General features: G+C 37.3%; 1 protein-coding gene across 1 annotated transcript in view; it reads left to right on the forward strand.

Annotated features, from left to right (window-relative positions):
* The first annotated feature begins 21430 nt into the window (after positions 1 to 21430).
* NOX3 (NADPH oxidase 3) overlaps positions 21431 to 26329 on the forward strand; it is a 53759-nt gene continuing 48860 nt past the window's right edge. Inside the window, exons 1-4 of the mRNA XM_037521010.1 lie at positions 21431 to 21478; positions 22109 to 22204; positions 22321 to 22431; positions 23646 to 23730. Coding sequence (XP_037376907.1) covers positions 21431 to 21478; positions 22109 to 22204; positions 22321 to 22431; positions 23646 to 23730 — 340 coding nt within the window. The remainder of the gene's footprint in view (positions 21479 to 22108; positions 22205 to 22320; positions 22432 to 23645; positions 23731 to 26329) is intronic.

Raw genomic sequence — 26329 nt, forward strand, 5'->3', positions numbered from 1 at the left:
ATAGCTTTGTGTGTTCCATACAATACTGACCACAACCCCCACTCATTTTTATTGTTTTCCTTTTATTGATGGTTCAACTTATTTTTATTATCTTTTTAAACTATCTTTTGGAAGATGTTATTCTCTACTCTTCATCAGCTGTTTACACTCAGAGTGCAGAATTTTGAATACTTTGTTGAAATTTGAGAAGAAATGCCTGCATCATTTTGACAAAGTTATGAAGAGCTGTTACATCACTACCATCTGTTATTCTCAGGGATGGAAGAATTTTCTAAGAAGATAATTAAGACCACCAGAATAAGGCGCTGAGAGGACAAATCTAATTAATATGTTCCTAGCAACATAAAAAATTGAAATGTATATAAAAATATATAAAATAAAAAAATAAATTTATACTATATTAAATTTTAAAAAATTGAAATATATATGTCCCAGGATAGCTAAAATTTGTTGAGCAATTTCTGTGCACCAGAACCTGGCAACTTAGTCCTCAGAACGAAAGTCCAAGGTGGGTAGCACTTCTACTCCAGGGTGCAGCTGAAGAAAGAGATTTTCAGTGGGACCTGCGATAAGATCCAAGATTCAAGACCTGGTCCTTGCAGTCTGATTCTAGAACCTTTGCAACTGACCTCTGTGGCCCACCTGCCCTAGAGTCTGCTGCCCACAATCGGCAATCTGACCTTGATCAAAATAATAGCCTAGCAAATCTAACTCAGAAAATAACATAATGAACAAAAACCCCAAAACATGATTTTACTGAAGGAATCCAAAGGAAACGCATTAAGAGTATCACTTAGAGGAGATTTAGCACTGTCCACCATCAACTATGCAAATAACAAATTCATAAGATTTGAAAGCTCTTTTTCCAATAGCCTTAATCAATTGCTTTCAATTTCTTATGCAAATGAATTTACAGATATGTAAATAACAACTCACAGAAGAAATGCAAACCTGATAAATCTGTAATGAATGCACCCTTGTTAACACACCATGGTTCCATTTGTAATTTACAGCAGTGGCATAATTAAGTCTATTTCCTGTAAATGGCTACTGTGATGATACCAAGTTTGTATTTTGTCACATGGGTGACAGCACAAGTACACAGTACACATACAGCTGTTCATTTTTAATAAGTCAGATACATTGATGGGTATTCTCTAGCAATAACACTATGGAATATATGAATGTGCTGGGACATTTACTTAATAGCACAAATTAAATCATTAAATAGTAAAGATGGTAGACAGTGACATATAACATACAAATAAATAAAATGTTCTCATATAATTTGTAATCTGTGCCTTTGCTACCTATATATTTATCTATCTGTGCCACTATCAATTCAGGTCAGAGTGACAAGTCACTACATATACACTCCTTGGGAAGTGAATGACTTCTATTGAGTTATGAAGGGTAAATGATAAACCTATAATCAATAAGATTTATAATCACATCTGGAATTAACTTGAAGTGCTATTTTGAAATATGAATATCAAATATCAAACAATGGTTTAATTATTTGATGTCATTGTTTTTAGTAAAATTTTACTTCAAATCCAAAATATCGATGATGAGGTGATTCTCAGGAAGTGATGACATCAACCTTTTACCTTTGTTGAATCTTGAAATGTCACTTGGTTTTATGAACTTTTATAGGCACTGTTTTTAATTGTATACTGAATATCAGTGAAACCAGATACATAATAGCAGAAGAGTAAAACATGCTCCAGCCTAATCTTTTCCTACATCTTCTACATTAAAGGTCAAGTTGACATGTTTTTAGTATTCTCAGAGAATTTTAGTATATTCAGAGACTATACTCTTTGATACTCCCAAGATGGCAGAAAATGCTAGAATTAATCTTGAGGCAGTGAGACTCATTGTCATCCCACAACTTCATGTGTTTTGTTCTTGTTGATATGTGATAGTCTCATTTTTAGAGTTCTATTCCTCGCCCCTGAATCATAAACTCCTTGAGATGGTATCGTCTTCCTCTCTGCATCTTTATGTTCCTCTTTAAATTCTTAGTGCTGGAGCAGTGCCATGCATACAGTAGGATGTGATGAGCCTTTGTGAAATGGGGAAAGGAAGGGAAAAAAGGAAAAACGCAGGGTGGGAAGGAGGGTAGGGGAATGGAAAGGAAAAAAAAGAGAAGGAAGAGGAAGAAAGGAAGGAATGCAAGAGTGAAAATAGGGCGAGGGAGAGAAAGGAGAGAGTAAAGAGAGGCAGAAGAGAGAAAGGTAAGACCTCTGCTGTATCTTCCTAAACTAAAGATTCCACCCTTGCAGTTCCAACAATGGCATACATACGAAGGAAATGTGAATTTCCAAATGAAGATATTATGCAGATACTAATGATACCCAGAAAAAGCATTAGCCCAATGTTCTGCTGCTATGAAATGTAGAAAAAAAAATCCTCTGGTTACAATGTACTTGGAGTTCCATTCAATTAATTTAATCAAGCATGAGATCATACTGATCATTGCTTTTTAGTAATAATTTTAAACACTCAAGTTGTGTTTATTAAGTATCTAGTATGGGTCCAATATTATGCTAGCCACTGAAAGAAAAGCAGAAAAAGTTGTGCAATCATCCATTCATTCAGCATTTATTGAGTATTTAGTAATTTGCCAGATGTGCTGAACACTTTCCCTGCCCTTGAGATAATTACATTGTTTCTGAGAAACCAAAGCATGAAAGTGTAAAACAGAACACAGAGAGAACACTGAGATAAATGTAAGCATTTAATAATAAAGGTGGTATTAGCCAACACGTAGTGTTTACTATGAATCATTCAAAGTATTGAGTATTGTGCCTGCATAATTTTATTTAATGTTCACTATACATTATTCTCACTGCCATTGAAATCCCCATTTTACAGCTCAGGAAGCTCACTTTACAGTAGGTAAATAATTTGACAAAGTCATTAGCTAATAACTTGAACCAATGGTTTTTCCGGCTCCAAAGTTCAACCAGTTGGAGACTGTTCTAGTTTTTTTGGAGCCTCCAATCAGCTCAACTGACTTCAGCCAGATCCCACCAGACCAACCAGTCTGAACCAGCTCAAACCAAGCCCAATCAGCTCTAACTGGTTCCAGTTGGCTCAAACTAGATATAACTGGATCCAACCTGTGACAACTAGCTCCAACTAGCTACAACTGGCTACAACCAGTTTGAACCAGTTCCAGCAGAATCTACCTGTCTCAATCCCAGGTAGATACAGATTAGCCCAAACTAGATTAAATCAGACCCAACATGTTAGAAGTGGGTCTATCCAGCTCAAGAGAGCTCCAGCTATACCTAACAGGATCCAACAGCCTCTAACTAGCTTGAACTAGATCCAGCCTCCTCCAGTCAGATCCAATTGGCAGTACCTGGTTCCAGCCAACTGCAACTGATTCCATCTAGCTTCAACCAGCTCCATCTGGTTCCTGCCAGTTCCAACTGGTTCCAAGTGGTTCCAACCAGATCAAACCAGTCCCAGCTGGATCCAACCTACTCCAAAACTGACTCCAACAAGATCCAACCATTTCTTATTAATGCCTACTGGATCCACCTGACTCCAACTTGCCTGAATCCATCTGAAACAGCTCCAATTGGCTCCAGCCACTACAAATACAAATTCAACCAATTCCAACCAGTTGCAACCAGAAGAAAGCAAGATATCTACTCCCATGCAAATTACCAAAATCTATCTCTAATCTTCAGTTTTCCTATCAGAGAAGTAGACACGACAGTAAAAACTGATAGCTCACAGGCATTAAATAAGACAACACCTGTAAAGTACATATCTCAGTATATAGCAAATAATGTATGAACTCAATAAATACTAGTATTGCCATAATCTTATCTTTTTATGATCTGTCTTCCCCATTATCTATGTTCTAAACTACAGTTAGAGCTAATCTTTCCAAAACTACATATCTGATCAATTCATTACAGCTTTCAAATTTTCTAACGGTCTTTTATTACCTTCAGGATGAACTCCAAGCATCTTGGTCTAGTGTTAGCTTTGTAGGCCATTCAGTCATTGATGGATTAATAATTTTTTAGATAATCAGGCCCCTCCTATGTGCTTACTATCATGGGCCATCTTCTGCCATCTTAATGTAGCCTATCACCCTATAAGCAAATATTAAAATTAGCCCCATTATATGGCTGTGGAAACTTAGTTGTAGGAAGGTTAATACTTTAGCTGAGGTTTATGTAACTAGTTAAAAATGAACTAAGAGGGCCTTCCCTGGTGGCGCAGTGGTTGAGAGCTTGGCTGCGAAGCTGCCCACAGCCTCTGCAGAGCCAGTTCCATCCCCAGCCGCCAGCAAGGACCTCTCCTGCCACCTGCTGCTCCCCTCAGCAGTGTACTTCGTCACTCTGTTCTGCTCTAGCTCTGGTGAATTCTCTCACCTTCCCGGCTTCTGACTGTACCCAGTGCTTGCATAAATAAATAAATAAATAAATAAATAAAAATAAATAAATAAATAAATAAATAAATAAATAAATCTTTGGGAAAAAAAAAAAAGAACCAAGATTGGGACCTCCCTGGTGGATCAGGGTTAAGTTCAGTGCTATCACTGCCCCACCTGAGTTCTATCCCCAGGCAGGGAGCAACCCACATGGCACAGCAGATCTCTCCTGTCTCACCTGCTGCTCCCCTCAGCAGTGGATTTCAGTAGATATGCCTGTTCCGTTCCCCACTCTGTCTCTGTGAATCCTCTCACCCACCTCTGCACCTCTGGCCTACACCCTCATTCTTATATGCATAAATAAATAAAAATAAATCTTTAAATAAAAAGGACCAAGATTCACAAGGACCCTGATAACTGACTCCAGTTTACTATGTTCCTCACTCTGCTGCCTCTCACTTTCAAAGCTTCCATGCCAACACAAAAGCACCAAGCCTGGCAATGTAGACTAACCACATTATTAATTCCTTAGGCTGTACAATAAAAGAAAAAAGCCAGAAGTGAAAATTTAACACTAATAAATAACACAAAGAAAACTCGATTATAGGTTCTACTAGAATATCCAGGAGTTCCATGTTGTCAATTCACAAAGTTATCGTTGGCTTGTCTAGCTATACGCTGCACAAATTTCATTAGCAGATCCCGTACAATCCCGATACACCATAGACAGACAATCAATTTTGCTTAAACTCACCCTGAACCTGAATGGCACCTCTATTCTACCTTCCTAAATGACCCAAAACTGAATGAATACAATGACATAAACCTAAATAATGATTTAGTAGAGCAATTACCGAAAGTTTAAAATTTCCTCCTAATTATCTGCCTAATAAGAGTCCCAAATTTGCATGTAAGTGAATGTTGGTAAATTATTCGAGACAGGTGAGCAGAAGAGCATCACCAGTCATCCTAAATTTTAACTCACTGCAACTAAACTCGTTTCATTACGCACACACACGCCTGTCTTCAATATCCACTTGCTCCTTAACATGGAAGAGCTTAAATCAATCACAACATCTGCAGTAGCACTGACAACCCCGGCATTGTAGAGGCTAAATAAACAATGGATACTTTTTTAATTTGTAAGTGACAGGATGAAGAATATTGTGGATTTTCCCCACCAGACTGTAACAATATTAAGGTAAATCAAATTTTGCACCTCATTTATTTAACAATGTCGTTTTTCAGTTGCTATAGGGTTTTTCAACTTCTAAGAATATAAGGAAGCACAAATCTCCCAGAACTTATTTTTTAAAGGAAAAAAAAAAAAACCTGCTAGCTCTTGAACACTTAATTATAATTGGCTACGCTTCTTTTCTTTTATTAAGTGATAATTTATGAAAGACTACTTCGAGATCATCTGACACACTGCCTTTGGAAAGACTGAAGCAAGGAAATATGCAATCACTATGTAATGTAATCAGAATATTTAATTAACATGTAATCATTAAAAAGAAAATCGTCTGCTGGCATTTGTGCCCAAAAATCAACAACAGGACTCTACTTAAAAAGACTATATATGCTTTTTAAAATATTATGTTAGTAGAGACAATGTTTTTTAAATAAAATATTTGCATTAAAAAGACAGTCTGTGCTTTTCAAATTAGGCACCCTCACCCACATATTCAGCTCCCCAAAGCTCCCCATTCCCTCCACACCAGGTGCAGCTCTCCTCACAGCCTTCCTGTCCAGCCAGAAGTTTTGCTTTTCTCTTGCATGATGGATTACTATTTAGGATTATCATCCAAAACCAAGTAAGTCTTGGTTGTTTTTAACTTCTGATTAACTTTTTCCTCTTTAACATTTCATAAGAACCCATAGAAATGCAATTATAGAAAAATCACTGAGGAAGATGGTGGACACATAATTCTGTGCCCCAAATCAAAGGCAAAACACAGGCCAATAGTGGTAAATGAGGGGCCTCCCTGGTGGCGCAAGGGGTTAAGACGCAACCTATGAAGTTATCCCCAGCTCCGCAGCACAAGTTCCATCCCGGCCAGGGAGCAACACACATGGCACAGCAGACCCCTCCTGGCTTGCCTGCTGCTGCTCCCCTCAGCAGTGTATTTCAGTCAGTCTGCCTGTTCTGTTCCTGACTCTGTCTCTGCTGAATCTTCTCACCCCCGCACCTCTGGCCTGTACCCCAGTTCTTGTATGCACAAATAAATAAATCTTTTTAAAATAAAGAGATAAAAGATTAACACTCAGAATTATAATAGCAAACATAACTCAGAATCAAGTGCCTTCATATATTCACAGAGATAGGATGGCTTAAATATTTTTTTTAAGTTACAATAAGCATCTTATACGTATCTTGTTGTATTCATGTGTGAGAGTTTCCTCAAGGCAGGTATCTAGAATTACCAGTGGTTGAGTACACAGTTGTTCCCACACACCGTTGGGTACACACACTAAATAACTTTCCAAAGCTGATATTTTCTTCTAATAATTTCAATATTTTGTTTTTCATCTTTAGACATTTAATCCACACAGAACTGATTTGCATTTGATGTGAAAAAGGGGCCTAGTTATATTGTGCCAGTGTTGAAAGTCATTTATCTCTTATCATGTGCTAACTATACTAAAGAGTCCATCTTCTGCCACTAATATGCAAAAGCACCTTTCATGAGACAAATCTGCTTCTGGATATCCTATATCATTCAGCAGTTTGTTCTTATTTCAAACATCACTGTATTATCTTCAATTAATCATATTTTAATTATGCTTTATATTGTCTTGGTATTTATAGAACAATTGTCCTTTATGCCTAGTTCTTTTATTTAACTTTATTTTTAAAATTGTCTTAGATTTTTTTGACCTTTTCACTTTTCCATATTAATTTTTGAATCTGTTTCTCAAATTCTAGAATGTACTGGTTTTGGTTGCAATTTCAATATTATTTGGAGGTGGGGGAGTGACATCTTCATCATTGTAAACTTTCCCACTTGTGAAATGATATTGTTTTGATTACTTTAAACTTTTAAAATTTCTTCAACAAAGTTTATAATTTTCACCATGAGAATTTAATCCTCCTTTCTTTAAATTTGTTTTTGATTACCTCATAAATTACCACCGTGAAGGGGATTGTCTAGTAGGAAAGCTATTAATTTGAGTATGTTAATCTTGTGCGCAGTAATTTTCCTAAAATTTTTGAGCAGCTTTAGCATTTTGTCAGCTGATTCTCTCAGTCAGGTATGTGGATGATCACTTGCTGTCTACCTCTTTGTCTTACAATTCTATGCTTATAGAACTATTCTTGTCTTACCCTGTTGGTTAGGTCAAGGAAAACAAGATTGGATGATAAAATGAACATTCTTGCCTTGTGCAGTGCATTAATGGAAATGCTTCTAAATTTTATCATTGTGTGAGGTTAATTATAACTTTTTGATAAATGTCCTTCTTAGCTTAAAGACTCAACCTTCTATTCCTACTTAATAAGAGTTGTTGTCATAAGTGAATATTGACTTTTATAGAGTGACTTTTCTTCAGTTACTGAGATGATATTATGAATTACAGATATGAGTTTATTAATGCAGTGAATAAGATTTCAAGAGTCTCCAATCTTGAAAAAAAAATCCTTGTATTTCTTAAATATTAGTTGGTCCTAAGAAATTGTCTGTGTAGCCTTATATTCAATTTGCTAATATTTTACTTAGGAATTTTACAAGTTTCCAAACAAAAATTTGATATAATTTCCTTCTCCTCTATTATGCTTTTCTGGTCTGATTATCAAGATTACACTAGCAGGGAATTGTTTCTAGAGGGTAGGGATATCTCCTAAAGATTCCATGAAATTTTCTTATAAAATTGTCTGGGTCTATTGTCTTATTGCACTTTGGGGAAAGGATAGGGTAGTATTTTGACAATTTATTCCTTTAATCATGAATAGAAGACCTATTCTACTCAGGTCTTCTATCTCTTCTTGAGTACACTGTACTGATCCATATTTTTCTTGAAAATCATATGTCTTTATTTTATCTGTTTTTTCAGATGCTATAAGTACACATTTTTAAATCCTATTATACTAACGTGATATTGATTTTACATAACTGTAATTCTGGGGGTCCAACCTCATGCCCTGATGGGGCGCCTGGCTCACTCACCCTCCGCCAAAGTTGGGAGCCATTTTCTCTTCCATCTTACCTCCATGTTCTCCCCCTTCCTTTTTTTCCTCCCCTGGTAACAACTATACTTTTCACAGAGTCAAGAGTTATTTTTGTTGTGTTTGCTTGTTTTCCTTGGTTATTTATATTTCACAAATGAGTGAAACCAGTCATTTTCTTTCCCTTTCTCACATATCACTTAACACGATCATGTTCATAGAAAACTCTTACACTGAAAAACATCTGAGTTAGTTGCTTCAGTTCTCTATCTATTGTTTTGTTTTACTTATCTTTCATTCTTTCAGGCCTTTATTTAATGACTGTCTTCTCTTAACTCTTTAACTATTTTAAACACATTTATTTTAAAGCCTCTCTATTCCTTCCAGAATTCTTTATTGTGCTAAATACTAGAGAGGATGATATCATAAGCTCCCATGTACCTGTCCCAGATTCAAACAAATAAACTCTGAGCCAATCTTTATTCATTTGTTACAGCATCCATTTTCTCCTACCTCTCACTAATTTGAAACAAACCTCAGACATGACATCATTGCAGCCATACGTATTTTGGCACATAGCCCTGCAAATAAGTACTCTTAAAATTACAAGCACAGTAATATTCTCATACCTGTGAAATTTTTTAAAGTCATTTGATATCACTAGATCCACTCAGTGTTCAATTTTCCTTTCTGTTTCATTTTTTTTAAAGATTTATTTATGCATACAAGCGCTGGGGTACAGGCCAGATGTGTGGGGGGTAAGAGGACTCACCAGAGACAGAGTGGGGAACAGAACAGGCAGATTGACCGAAGTACACTGCTGAGGGGAGCAGCGGGCGAGTCGGGAGAGGTTTGCTGCTCCATGTGGGTATCTCCCTGACCGGGCATCGAACTTGTGCTGCAGTGGCTGCAGATAGCTTCATAGGTTGTGTCTCAACCCCTTGCACCACCAGGGAAGCCCTCTGTTTAATTTTTTAATAATTTTTTTAGTTTATTTTCTAGTCAGGATTTTATTAAGGTCCACACATAGCAAGCAATTAATGTCTCTTATGTTTCCTTTGAAATGTAGATTTCCTCCAACTCAGCCTAGCTGTTAGAAGTAAGAGAATAAGTTATCCTGCAGAGCATCTTAGTCTAGAATTTGCTAAATGCATCCAAGATACTATTTTAAATATTCTTTTATTTCCTGAAAATTAGTGGTTAGGTTAAGAAGTCTGATCAAATAACAACTCTATATTTTGTTTGGAAAAATGCTTCAGAATGTTATGTACCATGAAGACATATGTAATGTCTGGCTAAATTTATTTTTTTGATGTTAGCAACTAGTGAAAGACTTGCCTAGATCCACTCAGTAAAACTCAATGTTAGAAATTACAGAATGATCATTTTAAGATTTTATTACCTTTGGCAATCACAAGTTTATGTCAGTACTCCTATAAAGAGAAATTTCTCTTCATCAATTCTTTGATTCCATAGGTACAGCTCAAACTAAAGATAAGATAAAATGAAAGATGTTTGATGTTTTCCCAACAGTTATCAGTTTTCAAATAATGAACTGGTATCCCAAAAGCTTCCAAAGATGACAACTGAAGTGTTTCTTTTTAGTGTCTTTATGAACTCATGCATTTAAACATACTTGATATGTTGTTAAATTTCTATCTCCAGCCAGTGGACACTTTTTCCATGGACTCTTAACATTTCTTGACTTATTACTTGGAGCATTCGAGAATTTCCTTGCTTACTAGTAGGACAATATGTTCCCCTATAAAATCCCCTACTTTATCTCTGGATTTATGGTTTATTTTACCAGGAAATGGAATTTAGAAAACACAGTGAAGCCAAGGGATGCCCATTGCTTGTCACCCCTTTGTTGTTATTTTTGTTTGTCCTAAGCCTTTTTAGTAAACATGACTAGAAAATAATCTTTTAAATAAATATATATCATGATTTTATATTGATGCTTCCAATTCTAATTATAGACTTATGATGCTCATTGATTACAGACTTTCTACTTAGGCTCATTGATCTCACATCTATACCACCTTCTCCCCCCACGTTCAAAGACACCAATACAAATATCCATTTTCTTTACCCTCCAAAGCTCCCAACAGTCTTAAAATAACATTACTACCTAAAGTATATTTTAGTTCTTTTTGCCTTATAATACATCCCTCAAGGTACAATCAAATGACCTTTTAAAGATAATTTGGAATAATTTCCCTCCATGTAGTTGTTACTCTGGTATTTTTAAGAATTTCTGTGGGGACTGATCCAATTTATTGTCTGTGAACTGTCTCGCCTTGTACTGAACCTTTTATGTATTCTCATTTCTATACTTAAGGTCCCATTCGTATAGGGATCTGCCTTACGGTTCCCCGCGTTGTGGATATTTTCCATTACCTCGGGCAAACCCCAAAAGTTTCGTTGATTAAGAATCACTTTTACTTTAATTTGTGGCTCCATGTCTCATCACATTTCAGTACAAATTCAAGGGTTCCAGATCTCAAGTGATTCTGTTTCCTCCCATAGTGTGATATGGGTCTTCCTGGCCCACAAGCTCCTGTTCCTCTTGACCCATAAGGCAGTGACTTCACAGCTCCCCATTTGTGGGACGCCTGGCGTGTGATCCCTAACCTGCAGGTAGTTTGCACCCTCGAATCCCTTCCCACACTACTGCTCTGCACATTCTCTTTATTTGGTCACTTAGAGTTTTCTGTTTTTGTCCAAAAATATGGTTACATATTTCTTAATAGGTAACAAAATTTTAACTGGTATTTTAAACAGTAGTAGAGTTCCCTGCATCTGTGAAAGCCACAGACTTGATCTGAATGAAGTCTTGGAAATTAAGCTTGTACAAATATGTTCACACCATGCAGAAACTTCAAATGAAATTTGGAAATTTTCCTCACCCAGATACTTTTATATGCATAAACATCTGAAGAATTGACTGAATATTTCACCCCAACACTCCAGCTTATGTATATTTATATCCAGTTTAACTGTGGTACTGGTTTCAAAGGCGTGGAAACATTTGATCTATTCCTTGTAATATTTTGATCTTAAATTCTCATGACTCGATGAGTATTCTTTTTGCATGATTTCTTCTAGATCATATGACTTTAACTGATCTGTGAATACTTTAAAGCCTAATAAATCCTACCAATTTGAATGCTTGTTCTCTGGGTGACACCAAGTATGGTTTCGGGGTCCACTTTTCCACTTCATTATTTAATCAACTGTTGCTCTGAAAGACGTCAGGACTTCTCGAGCATCTCATTTCCCTTAGGTTCTTTTTGTTTGTTTGTTTTAGTCTGTTGCAATTTTGAAATAGTTTTTTAAAGTAAGTTGCCACTGGTGTACAACACTGTGTATGATTCAGAATCATAGGATCCCACCTCTTCAGATGCATATGACTTCACCAAGACAACACCCCCATCTTTTCTTAAAAGTTTATTTTTTTAAGATTTTGTTTATGCATACAAGAGCTGGGGCATAGGCCAGAAGTGTGGGGGGTGAGAGGGTTCACCAGAGACAGAGTGGGGAGCAGAACAGGTGGATCTACTAAAGTACACTGCTGAGGGGAGCAGCGGGTGAAACAGGAGAGGTCTGCTGCACCATGTGGGTTGCTCCCTAGCTGGGGATTGAACTCATGATGCAGTGGCTGAAGATTGCTTCACAATGCTGAGACTTAACCCCTTGTTCCACCAGGGAGGCCCTTCTTAAAAGTTTAATTTTTGAGAAAGAATCTTTTAATTTCAGCACCTCCTTCTTCTGTGTTTGAAATATGTCTTAATATAATTTTAAAGATATTTAAAAATTAAGCTTATTCCTTGCCAATTGATTTGTTAGCTAAGGAGAGCAAAGAGTTACAAATGGAATACTTTTAAATAAATCATAATTAATTAACTATGCAAATACATCAAATAAATGTGGATACATAGTTAGATGACTAATTACAGTTCAGGAAGGTTAGAAATTGTAATACTATTTTTTAGCTTGGTTAATATAATATTCTAATTGGGGTTGCTTTGATCATGTGGAGTGTCAGAGACAATAATTTTTCAAGCTTCACTGATTTTGAGATCATGTGGTTATAAGTATTAGCAGCTTACTAGAAAATGTAGTGCTGGCCACAGTTAAAAGAGATTATTTTTGTCATAATAAACTATATTAATTAGTCGCATATACAGATATATTTTTAATTTGAAAATGAAGGCAGAATGGTAGTTGATAGATTTAGTTCTTAAAATGAGAAAAAGTGTTTAATTCCATGGGGAAAATGTTGCCTCCTTGGGTTTTATTTGAAATGTCCTAGATATGTTGAGGCCTCTTCATTCCGGAATTCATTCAGTAAGTGTCCATGGGGTTCAGGATGTGATCTGGGTGCCACCTCTCGAGTTGACCCTCAGAAGCCCATCCTGTGTCTCTTGCCTCTTCTGCCTTCTGGCTTCCAGGCTTTTCAAGAACCAAGTTTTCAGTGAGGTGGGGAGACCAGTGTTGATGAATGACCCCATGTTTACATGTGACAGAAACGCAATGTAATGGCTCCTGTCATTCTGAATCACAGTGTTTCTTTATTGGTTCAAGTTACTCAGCCAGGTCATCATAAACAAGTCTCTAGCTCTCAATGCCAATCCAAACAGAAGCATTTGTGCACATGGGGGAAACGCCATTGGTGGTTGGGGAAATGCATCTGTGCATTGTCTTAAAAGCCACATGGTCAGACAGGCAGACCACCCGATGGGGGTTCAGGGGCAATGGGCTTGCCGCTCAGCTGACTGAGGAGGAGATGTGAGGGTAGTTACTAACCTTTGCCTCCTCGCTTCCCTCACCTCACACTTCCCTCGCCACACCTTTCATCATAGCTCTGGTAGGATTAAGTCTCATAATCTATGAAATGTTTGGCATGTGGGAGGCCCTTGGGAAATATTCAGCAGCCTTGGGAGTGATGATCCACTGCCCGTTAGCACTTCCAGGCCCCATGGTTTTGGACCCAGGTTCCTGAGGGGAGCTCTTAGGAGAAGCTTTTGTTGATTCTTTCTTCTGTCTCCACTATAGACTTCGAAGTTATAAAAACACAGGTTAGTGAGTGATGCAATGGAATAAAGAGCCCTCCTGTGGGCTTGAACTTGGTGCTCTCACACCCCCATCCCACTCACCACTAAGTGACTTTCGCCTGGATCCTAACCTCTCTGCCTCTGTTTTCTCCTCCAGAGTGTGAAATCCAAGCACTGCTCCGCATGATCCCGAAGGCTCCTTCAGTTCTAATTATTATGACTCTGCATGACATGGAGCCAAAGTCAGGGGCCTTCAGAGAGCTCTTACCGACTGGGTTGCACATTCTCTGTGTGAGTATTCTGTGTCCTTGCTGACAATGATGGCTGCTCAGTGTATCCATTTTATAAGTTTCTTATTTAGTGCTCACTGAATATTTATAGAAATTGTGCTGTGATACCAAGCAAATATACCTCTTTTCTCTGCTTACATTTTTCTCTTCTATTTTTCTTATTTTTCTAATTTTGTGTGATTTGGGTTCAGCTTCCCTCGGGCCCTTAGTCAGCTAACATGAATTGTCCAAAGTGTAGGAGTATAAATAATGAGAGTTAACAGATAACCAATGGCACATAAGACAATGAGTGAAGAGCAAGTCATTTCATCTTAGAAGAGAGATGCCATGAAACCATTGACAGAAGCTGGCAGCTTGAGTACAAATGGGCAGTGCTTGCTCCAGCTGATATTTTCATACATGACTGTTTTATTTAAAAAAAAAAAAAAACCTAAACTAAATCTTCTTTGATCTTCTTCTTCTTTCCTGAACTCTGATCAAACAGCCCCATAGTTTGGCAAGCTACTTTCTCAGGTGCCAGAAGGCTTAAAAGTCAACTTTCCAGCTTGTCTAGGTGGATCTTGAAAACAGAATATTTTAACACATGTTCATTTGCTTTCTTCATTGCTTCCAGAAAATTCATGGTGGTTACAAGAGATGTTTATTTATGGGAAGCTTGTTTTATGTGATTTCACCCCTCCCCTGCCTATTAAATCAAATGGATGTGATTCCTTGTCTGAGTCCTCTGTGCCTTTGCTCGCAGCCCCAGGGTCCGTGCACCCGCGGCATGAGGGAGCAGCAGGGAAAGCTGGCTCGGAAGTGCTCTCCTCATCACAAATATGTGCCTTCAATATTTAGCTGTTGTGGCAGGAAAACGGCAACAAATACATGAACTGTAAACCATCTGGCTTGAAATATGTTCAAATATGAATGTTCATCTTGAAAAATGAGATCTATGGAATTCTGGCATCCACTTTGACTTTTGAGAGATGAACAGCTTGGATATGCAAAGAAGGGATTTCTAGACTAGCCTTCTTAAACTTTAAATCTTCCTCAACTCAGAAGTTAAATAATCTCTACCTAGACCAGAAAACTTCCCTCTCACTTTTCAACTCTGCGGGAAATACGTGACTGCTTGGCAGTCCTGACACTGCAGGGCTTTGGATTGAATTGCCTTAGGTGTTAAGGAGCAGAGAACTTTTTAGCTCTTCTGCCCATTTTTTGACTGGATTATTTATTTTGTTTTTGTTGAGTCTTATCAGCTCTTTGTAGATTTTTGTGATCAGCCTTTCATCATTAGTGTTGTGTGCAAAAATTGTCTCCCAATCGGTGAGGTGTCTCTTTGTTTTGGTTACTGTCTCTTTTGCTGTATAGAAGCTCTTATACCGGATGGTCTCACTCATAGCAGGAATTTAGAAAACCTAAATAAGGGACCAGGAAAAAACCTATTTCTAATAAAGTAAAAAGCAAAAGCAACAAGCAACTATAAACCAGAGACACACTGCAGTGGGAGGAGGAGGGAGCAGGATCAAAACAAGGAGGGTGGGAATTGCATGGGGACTATAACCAAGATGAAAAGGCATACGTTGTGCAAAAATGAAAAATAATGTAAAAAATGTATAAAAGAAAAAAAAAAGAAAAAGAAGAAAAAGCAGCAGAGAAGTGGGTGTGGCTCTGTATGTGTTACTTAACATTTACTAAATGCCACTGTATACACACACAATATTAAAACATCTAAAAAGCTTGATGGTTGTGGCTTTTGCCAGATTCCTGAGCCAAAAAGTTAGAACTGGTATCACAGGAGACTGAACCGTGCCACTTAATTTGGGGTAAGAAATGATGATTTAGCCACTCAACTGACATCCGAACTCTGGTCCTCTGAGAACCCAGCATCCAGGTCCTGAAAGGAGCAGCACTCTAAATGCCAAAGGACTTAGGGAACTTGATCAGTCTAAAGACTTGCAGAAAATAGCATGTGAAGATGGAGGGAGAAATTGGAGTGATATGTCCATAAAACAAAGAAAGGCAAAGAGGCCAGGAGAAAGACCAAGAACAGCCTCTCCCTGATATCTCCCCAAAGAACCAATCATGACAATAACCAGATTTCAAACTTTGAGGCTCCAGAACTCTGAGAGCATAAATGTCTATTATCTTAAGTCATCCAACTCGTGGTCATTTACAAGCTGAGTAAGATTTATCTTCTGTGCATTCGTCCAACACAGCCCTAGTGGAATGCCTGAAGGTAGAAGATCTTGGCCGATGAATATTTGATGAAATGGATGGAATCAGCCATGAGCTCATTGATGTGATTCTGGAATTACAGAATGGTTTTCAGTGGAGGTAGAGTTTACCAGTCTCACCTTATGTATCACCTAATTGAAATTGGTCCCTCCCAAAAAAGAAAAGAAAATTCATGTGAGCAATGAGGAAGATGGAGGCCAGGTAACAGGAATGGACCCCAGCATGAAAGTCTTCTGGGCTTGGCAGAGCAGGCCAGAAGTGACACAGGTAAAGGGCTGGAGGCAGAGTTTTCCTTGCTTGCTGTTTGATGCTTTTGAAGTTTATTAAAGTGACCCTTTGAGAAACACAGAAATTCAAGCAGATTTTCCCTTCCCTTCTTCACACTGTATTATTTTTGAAAACAACACAATTCATTTCACCTTGTCTGCAAAATTTTCCCCAGAGTAAATCCCATATCTGGATCTCTTTGAGCTTCTGTGGCCTCCAGGTGTACAATCACCACTTGAGGGAGTCTCACCTGGGAAGGATTCTTAGTTATTGTGTATGTACCTGTTTCCTCTACTACATTAAAGTCTTCCGAATAATAGAATCCAGACCTCCAGTACCCACAGTGCCTAGCAAGTATAATTCATACAATAGTCGCAGGAAATATTCATTTGATATTATGAGATTTGGCCAAATGAAGGAAGTTTGAGCTCTATAATTCAGGTAAGTTTGTGATATAAATTCACTTTAAAATGATACTATGAAAGCATGTTTCCTGAAGTATAAATATAATACATGTAATTCAGCAAAAGGTAAGATATTGGTGGCACTTAATTCAATTTTATTTTAAAATCAGATTTATGCTAATGTATGGGCTATCTTAACCTTTTTCTTTCATTCTGCTTTCGTTTTGCAGATAGAATTTATCTATTTTTGTATGATGTATCTAATAAAATTACATCATTATCACAACAAATCTTACTCAAAATAACCAGCTAACAAATTATATGTGTTTGCATTTTTTCTTTATTTTTCTTATCTCTTTTCACTTTAACACCTAGATATTTATAAATGCTTTTAGGAAAATTTAAAAGCATGTTTAATGCTTAGAAAAGGAAAATTTGGCAATGCTATTTTTGTACTCTCCTCTCGTTCCAGCTATAGGGAACTTAGATTTTAGTATGCAGCACCAAAAGCTCCTAGATGATCAATCTTGCCCTTGAGGATCAAAGTGTTCCTTTGTTGGGTCAACTGTTCAACTTAGAAGTGAAAGAGGACTAAAAAATCTAATAGAACAAATTCAGTCCAAGATTGTAGTACGGACAGTGTCGAGTTTGTCTTCATTTATGCCAGCAATTAACCTACCCTGGTAAATATATTTGTTCTGCTTCTCTCCTATGTTTCCTATTATAAAAAGTTTATTATTGGTTGTCTTTACAAGGAAAAACCTCCACACCCTCTTTTCAGTGGGCTGGAGGAGCCAACGAGTATGCCCATTCAGTAAGAAAGACTGTATCCATCTCGGAAAATTGGCAATGCAAATTTCACTTATTTTGTTCTGAGAAAATTTTGAGAAATGAATTTTGAGCATTTTGAAAATTTTGAGAAATGAATTTTGAGCATTTCCTGTTGGCAATGAAAACAGGTAGGTGAGAATAGATAACATTCTAAGCACTTATATCATTTTTGCAGATTTTGTGCAATTTCTTCTTTTCTTAGATGCAGCCCCGTTAACTTGACCCCAATTCTGGGAAAATGACTCCAGTAGTCTTGATTTAAATAGCGACCTGTACAATCTCCTTCCCTGCAGTAAAATCTGAGTAGACATTTTGGGCATGAGCTACATCTCCGAACTTACACCAAGTAAATTAAAAAACAATGAGAGAAACCACAATTATTTATCAAAAATGGGAGCTTCTGAAAAAGAACCCAGAAAGGGAGCTGACCTGGCCTTGGGTGTGTGATGCTAGAAATGATATCTTGAGTCTTATGAAGTCTGAGTTGAATACTGTAAAAAAAAAAATTGTCATCAGATTATTCTTAAATGTGAAAATAGAAAAATTGAGGAGAAAATAAATGTGCATCAATTGTGCCAAAGTGTTGAACTCTCAATGAATTCAAATATATTTGAAGTTCAAATATGATATTTTTTCATATGCATAGACTAAAAATCATGGCAAGGTCCTAAAAAAATCAAATCTATAAGAAAAATTCTGAGGTTAATCAGAAGTTATAATACTATTTCATAGTTCTGTATAATATCTAACACCGTATTTCATAATACTAATATAAAACATTTGTATACTATAAATGATTAATAGCTACACTAACACAAAGTATATTTATATATTCAAAATGAGAAACACATCACATTTTAGAAATAAGAATGAAGCCTGCAAAGATGTGATTTTAAGCCTGAAACTTTCAATTATAATTTTTTACTGTACAACTAGAAATATTCTAAGCAATTAACAAAATAAAAATGTGACCACACATTATTATTCACAATATGTGTCTCTCACTTGTAACACTGTGTGTAGCGTGTAGAAAGCTAGAAAATTCCAACTCTTTCTCACACTCATTGAATCTAAAATAGACAAGATGGTATAAAATTCCAGAGGTATTCTCTCTGAATTAATTTCTATAACCCAACTGAATAAGGCCTTTAAGATATGTAAATCCTAAGTGCTTCAGAAATAACAAATCATTTCATCATGGAAGATTATTGGCTTAAAGAAATAAATATGAAGATTTTACATCTTTATATTATTCACTGTTAACGAAGCTACTGAAGATATTTCACTCACTGCACCCAACCTCAGGTTAATGCTGCCAAAATACCTGTACTTTTATATATTTCTAGCAGGAAAATTCCTGGAAAATGATTTCTTTTTCTATAGAGGAGCAAATTTGCTAAATTTGAACTGATAAATCTAAAACTTCTCCCAAGGCAGCATAATCTCACGTAAGTGTGTGTGTGTCTCGTGTGTGCGTATGTGTGTGTGTGTATTAGGAGAAATGCAGGTGAACGAAGAATAACATTGGCTTGGTGCCGTAGTTGATGCAGTATCATAATATAATCATTGTCATTAGACAAATTTGGAAACTGAGACTCAAAAGAGGTGACAAGAGGGTTGATTGACAGGTAGAAAGCTCACCCATTCATCAAAACAGTTGACCTATGATCTCAACATTCAAGATGTTTAGAAATACTGGTATTTAAAAATATACTTAGGGTTTGTTTTATTCAAATATAATCAAACGACATACATGGATTCATCTGCTTTGAAAGATTACTTTATTCCTGACAATTCCCAAAAAGAGGGGCACATCTCTCCATGTGGGGCCACTTGTGAAGTACCAAGGTTGGTCAGGAGACAGGAGAAGTAAGAGCAACAGCAAGGGCCAGAGTCTTCACTTTTTGTGGGAAAGACTGGACAAGACAGGGTAGACAAGTTGAACAAGTTTAAGATCAGATAATATGGATAATTTTAATAGGCTATGGCTGGAGGGCTGGGCCCTAGTCTAGTACCTGACCCTGGAGAGATTTGGAAAGAGAGAATATTGAATTGGTGTATGAGAGGTTTATAAAGGAGGTGGTTAAGGGTATGGGCTCTGGATTGGTTGATTTGCATATGAAAGATATGTTCTTTTATAAGTTTTTGCTCTCACTAGGAATTAGTTCATCCTGGGAAAAGCAATTCCTCCCTGGTGTCTGCAAGGTTTTAGGTTGTTCAAAACATATCTTTATATTTAAAATTAAAAATATGATTCATACAATAGGATAACATTCATTTTTCTATATTCATTGGCATTATGTGGAAATAGATAATACACTCAATCACATGCAATAACACATTTGTTTGTAAAGAATCAACTTAAATGTATGTGTTAAATATGATTGATACACAAATCCGTATATTAGTCCTTCAGAAAAGATGCAGTATAAGGTAGTGGTAAATAATGAAGATGAAGTCAGGGAGAACTGGATTCGAGTCACAGCTGCTCCTGTAGCTAAATTACTTCATTTGGACCTGTTTCCACATTTTTACATTGGTGTTGACAATAGCTACTGCAGAGTTCACATGTGATTCAACCAGACAATATTTGGAAGATCCTAACCTAATGTCTGAATTCTTGATGATGATGATGATTGCTTAGCTCAATGAAAACTCACAATTATTCTTACCAGGATTTTAAATTCTTTTTGCACCACTAACCAGACTGCCTATATGAAAACACAGAAAACTTGGGTAGTTATTCAGATGATTCCAATCCCCTCTTATTTTCATCTTAATCATCTGAAATGTTTAAATGAAATATTTGAGTCAGGTCTAGACAGTTGGGGCAATTTTTCCTACCGGAGAATTGCACTATCAATTAATTGTACTATCTATCATGTATGACCTGTGGAAAATCTGAGGAAACTCACGTTCATGCACAGCCAATCCTGGGATCACCAATTATAAAGGACAACCCCACTCACCTCACAGTGCACCAAGTGGGTTTGGGGAAAAGTAGGATTTATTCCTCTCATCTCATAAAAATAGTCTACTTGGTTCTTTATCATCACACTTTTAGATTTTTGAAAGTTCTCCTGTATGTGATTTTTTTTTAAGATCTTTTTCTTTTGGGCCTCCCTGGTGGCCTTGGGGTTATGTCTCAGCATTATCACCACCGTGGTTTGAGTACAATCCCCCACCAGGGAGCTGACCCACATATGTCTCTGGTGAATCATCTCACCCCCCCCACCTCTGACCTACACCCCAGTTCTTCTATGCATAAATAAATGATTTTTAAAAATTTTTTTATTTTATCTTCACCAACTTCCAAGAGATTATTTGTTATTTATCCAGCACAGTATATCTTCTAGAAAAAGCTCTTTTGCAAGAAGAAGAGGTAAACAAAGAGAAAATAAAGTTGAGAAAGCTCAAGTGGAGTGTTTTTGCTGCATTCAACCTTCAACAGTTAGCTAATTTCTCAAATTTACATGAAGACTTATTATCATCTTGACTGCAATCATGTAGAAAATGAATGGAGTATAGAGTACATGAGGATAATTTAATAAAATTAGTTTTCTTTTCTTATGAAATCTTTGAAGAAAGGAATCATAGACAGAGACTTGCCTTGTATTCACCAGGTCACGAGGCATGTCAGCTTGGTGATGTTCCTTTGGCAAGTCCTTAATTAGAAATTCCTCGAGAACTGCTCCCAGTAGGTGCTTCCAAAGACAGAAAGACAAAATAATTCAGCAGGGAAACCCTTACTAAGGCTAGAATATCCAGGCACAGTTCTGCAAAAGTGCAGAGCTGTCATGATGAGGTGCTGGATTTTGAATGAAAGCCTCTCCGTCATATTGGCAGTAAGTATCACATTTGTTATTCAACTTTCAATACATATATATTGAATAGTCTTTGATTTTGAGGCTAACTTGGATAGGAATGCTAAATAGCTGAAAGCATGACTCTGGTTAAAAGACTAAAACTTGTTAGAAAACATTCAGTAGATATATTTAATTTACCCTTACAGAATCATGTAAAGTTGTTTTCCGATTGAGTTCATTTTTAATTATTTTTAAAGTCAAGTAGTTTGTTTTTGCATAATGTATGAATGTTTCTCCAAATCAAATGAAGTCTTTGAATTAGACTATGAAATTGAAATTTTTTTTCTAGGGTACTTTCTGGGTTGTTTTTTTAAAGATTTCCTCCTTCTTGACATCATTGACTTCAAACATTATAGAGAGCAATGTTGATGAGGAAGGTTTTGAACTTTTCATTAAATTCCTTAACTTTTTATATTAACTTTTTAAAGTTAATAATTTCTTACTACTATAATCAATGCTAAAAACCAATCTATGAGAAATAAGGACATGGAGTAATTCTGATTAATAGGAAGCTGTTCATTTCACTTTAAAAGAAGAACCCCAAGTGATTTTGAATAGAGGAAAAGGTGGATGACAGTACTGATTGTCTGTCTTTTCATTCTGCTCTAGCTCTCATGGCTGGGAGTGAATTTATATCTGTTTATTGACACATTCTATTGGTATGAAGAGGAAGAGTCGTTCCTTTACACACGAGTTCTTCTGGGTGTAAGTTGAGTTGGCAACCATGCACACATTATCATTTCAAAAAGCAAAGATACATTCTATTTCCCCCCATTTCCTTATTGTTACTGTAGCTCTTTCTTGTGTCTTTCTATGGACAGTCCACACTGGCTTGGGCTCGAGCATCTGCTGTGTGCCTGAACTTCAACTGCATGCTGATCCTACTACCAGTCAGCAGAAACCTCATTTCATTCATTAGAGGGACAAGTATCGTAAGTAATAAATTACTTAAAATAATCCAGTTGTTATGATCTATGAATATAAGTGCCATTGAAAACAGAGATCTACTTTAACTGTGATTACCAATATTTCTGTTCAAATTGAGATTTGTTTCTTGATGAGAGAGAACACAATGGCTAAAACAAAAATTAGAAATCAGTGCCTCTGATTTGATTTTTTTTCCTTTTGCTATTGACTCCCTACATGACCCTGGACTCATTGTTCAACCTTTCCCTGATATAGTTGCTCCATCTGAAAAGTAGGGCTAATAAAATTGACCTGTCTCATGAAGATAGATATATAACAGCTTGAACTATTAACGCTTCTGATTGAAAGGAGACAAGCAGCTAAACCAAATGCCAATTAAGAAACATCTCTCTAGTTCTCAGCCCCAGAAAACAGTCACCATATACAGCTTTTACTATATAGATGTTTGTCCCTCTGGAACATAATGGGACTTGTTATATTGATTCCACTCTATTGGTATTTAGCTCTTTCTTACTGAATAGACTATTTCACCAAACTCTTATAAGAAATAACTTTTATTATAATAAAGTGAAAATCAAAATCAACAAGCAACTATAAAGCAAAGACATTCTGGAGGGGGTGGGGAGAAGGGAGTAGGATTAAAACAGGTGGGAAGGTCACAAGGACTATGGTGATGGTACACGGGAGAACTGGTGGTAAGAATTTTTCACAGGGACTATAACTGAGATGAGAAAGCATACATTGTAAAAAAAAATGAAGAACAATATAAAAAATATATAAAACTAAAGTTATTAAAAATAAAGGAATAACTTTTACAAGAAATTCAGTAAGTTTATATAAGTATTTAACTCTAGAAGAAAAGAGTGTATTATGTGATCATAACTATATGAATATTTAGGTATAGATGAATAAAGTACCTTTCTTTGTGCAATAAGGAATAATTTATAGATAATGCGTGGTTATCGGCAGGTTTTTTGTTCTTTAGTTTTAACTTACAGTCAGGGATCTACTAATTCAGTCACTTTTATTGAGTTGAAATCTCAGCAAGCCACTGGTAACTACTGGTTTGACCTGTTTAGCTAACTAATGACCTCTGATTTTTTGTGTCACATAGACATGCCTCCAGCAATTCAGAGGCAGAGCCTGGATCTCATTTCCTTAATTCTCACATTGTCATCACTACGAATTTTCCCTAAATGACTTCTTTTTGTTTCTCTAGTGTTGCAGAGGGTCCTGGAGGAGACAATTAGACAAAACCCTCAAATTCCACAAACTCGTTGCCTATGGGATAGCCATCAATACAGGTGAGTGCTTATTAACTACCTGATAGATTTTATAATATTTAACTTAATATTTTTCTTTAATCCACCCCACACCCCCGCTGACCTTTGGATTCAAGAAATAGTTGTCTTTCATCAGGCCACGTGAAAATTCTATGTAAATGAATTTAAAATTTTCTAATTTATACTTATGGTGACCAAACCCTCAATTTGTTAAGGAGTAGTTGATGAAATTTCATTTTCACCTGTCCATAGTTAAACTTGTTGATAATCCAATGATAAATATCTACTTGAAAATGAACAGTATTACACAATATAATTCACATGGGAACTAAAATTGACCGAGGCTCATCTCATTCAAGTCATAGGAAAATGACTACTGAGCAGTAACTTGGGAAGTAAAAGGACCAAAAAAAAGCACAATCTTTGAGCCAGACTCTGAACAGCATTGAGCTGGGGGCATAAAAGGATCTTGAGAAGATGTGAAGTTTTAAAGGCATATAAAGTGTTACTGTCATTTCTTGAAGTAGAAAACAAAACATTTCTTGAAGTAGAAAATTCTAAGGGAAGGTACTAGAAAGACTCATCCAAGGCCAAGCGTAAACCTTGGAAGAGAGACAAGGCCAGTAACCAGTAACCAATGTCCAGTGGGCAACAAAGACATTGGAGTAAAAAGCTATCTGAACAATAAGGAGTTATAATTCAGGCCTATTTCTCTCAAGCTAATTTAACTCTAAAATGTTTTCCTCATTTGTTTTTAAGCCTCTCATGCATAAAAAATAGCAGAGTGAAAGGAACACTCAAAACAAATGTGGATTTAATTAAGCAACAAGACATGACAGACGGTGCTCGAGTGCCAATTAACACAACTTTGGGTGTGCGGATACGTGTGGGGAGACTTCCTCCTCCGTTGTCTTCAATGCCAGATTAAACGAACCTGGAAGATGTTTGCAAAAGGTCTTTGTAGTTTGTTAAGAATCAAGGGTAAAAAGACGCCACATCCTAGAGAAAACCAGCTAAGGGATGGGGAGCAGAAGACAAAGGTAATTCATCTTTGTCTTCCGAGGCCTTGAGCAGCGCCAGGTACACACCAGTGCCAATAACTTTTGATGAATGAGTGAAGATGCAAAGGAATGAGGGCCCAGGGAAGAAGATTGCAGCTCAGAAATGGAGGTCTTTTCCAGACCCTGAAAATTTTCTCAAAATCCGAACAAGGGTCCCCTGAGAGTACGGAGATGCCCGTGTTGGGTGGCACCCTGGTGGAGCGCAGACTGCTCCTTGGAAAGCTCTTCAAAGAAAGAATTCAGGGACTCTCTAGGCTTCCTTAAGAGCCTCATTTCCTTCATTAAGGGAGAAACAAAAACACAGTAAACGTGCAGGAAGAATATTATCATTTTGCAAAAGCTTTAATGCAGAGGCGGACTCTAAAAGAATTATCAGCGAATCAGAGAAAAGGGACAATAGCAGCAACAACACAGAAAAACACAGAGCCAGAACACATCTGAAGAGGAAGCAGAGACTAAAGGAGAGTGTGTGCCAAGAGCCAGCTTTCCCCTTCAAGCTCAGGGTGTGTGTATTTCTCTATGTTTTCACATAGCAATAGCATAAACACATCAGTGATGCAGAGTGACTGTCTCCTGCGTGTGCCCTGATGGAATGTGGTCAGTCCCGTTGAGGAATGGAGTATAATTTAGTAGGGGTGACAGTTGACTAGTTCAGATGACGAGGTTACTTAAACCCCTGCTACTGATGGGTTATGAGATCTCAGCTAGCTCCCTATGCCTGTCTCTGCATAATTAAGAGAAAAGTCGTGCTCTGTCCAACTCCATGACACATGCACATGAGCTGTGAGTGGTGAACTGCTTAGAAATCTGCAGCCTGCAAGATCATTCACTTCTGTGATCAAAAAGCAGATCAAGTCCAAGTTTAGCATGATTGGCGGCTCTGCGCATGGAGCCCCTCCCACTACTCCAGTCTCATCTCTGGCCAACCCCTGGGCTTTTCTCCTCTGTATAGTCTGTGCCTTTGCCCTTACTCTCTTTGCCTGCAATATTCTTCTCTCCTTCATTGGATAAGATGGCACCGTATCCAGAATCTACGTGGTCAGCTTCCCCTTGAGCTGCCAGGTCCAGGCTGGTGCCCAGCTCACCTGCAGGTCACAGCCTCTTACCACAAATAAAATTCCTCAGACTCCGATGGCCTCCAGGGCTGACTGTGCCTTCTGCATCCAGGTTCCTTTGGCGCCTGGCATGCATTATAGGTGATCAAGCTTGAAGGGGACTAGGAGCTGACCAGCAGGCAAAAGCAAATGAAGGAAATCCTAGGAAAGTTACAAGACACTACAGTGCAGCGGTGTTTGGGGGAACAGGAGCAGTCTGGGGTGCAGGTAACAGAGAGCATGCAGGGAAGAGAATCAAAATGATGCCAGTCATCTAAGACAATCACTCCCTGTGCTGCTTCAACCAAGGAAAGCAGGATGCCCTTCCTCCCTTGCGCCTCACACATCCCTGGTGAGAATCAAGTATTCTCTCTGGTCTATTCCTCTTGAAACCCCCCTGCTTTGCCAGCCTCCTTCCCATCTACCCAGGCTCCCCCAGCAGGGTCAGGCTGCTTTTGAAAGCAA

The sequence above is a fragment of the Talpa occidentalis genome, unplaced genomic scaffold (assembly GCF_014898055.3).
Source record: "Talpa occidentalis isolate TD23 unplaced genomic scaffold, MPIMG_talOcc4v2.1 talOcc4.2, whole genome shotgun sequence".
Taxonomy (NCBI): domain Eukaryota; kingdom Metazoa; phylum Chordata; class Mammalia; order Eulipotyphla; family Talpidae; genus Talpa; species Talpa occidentalis.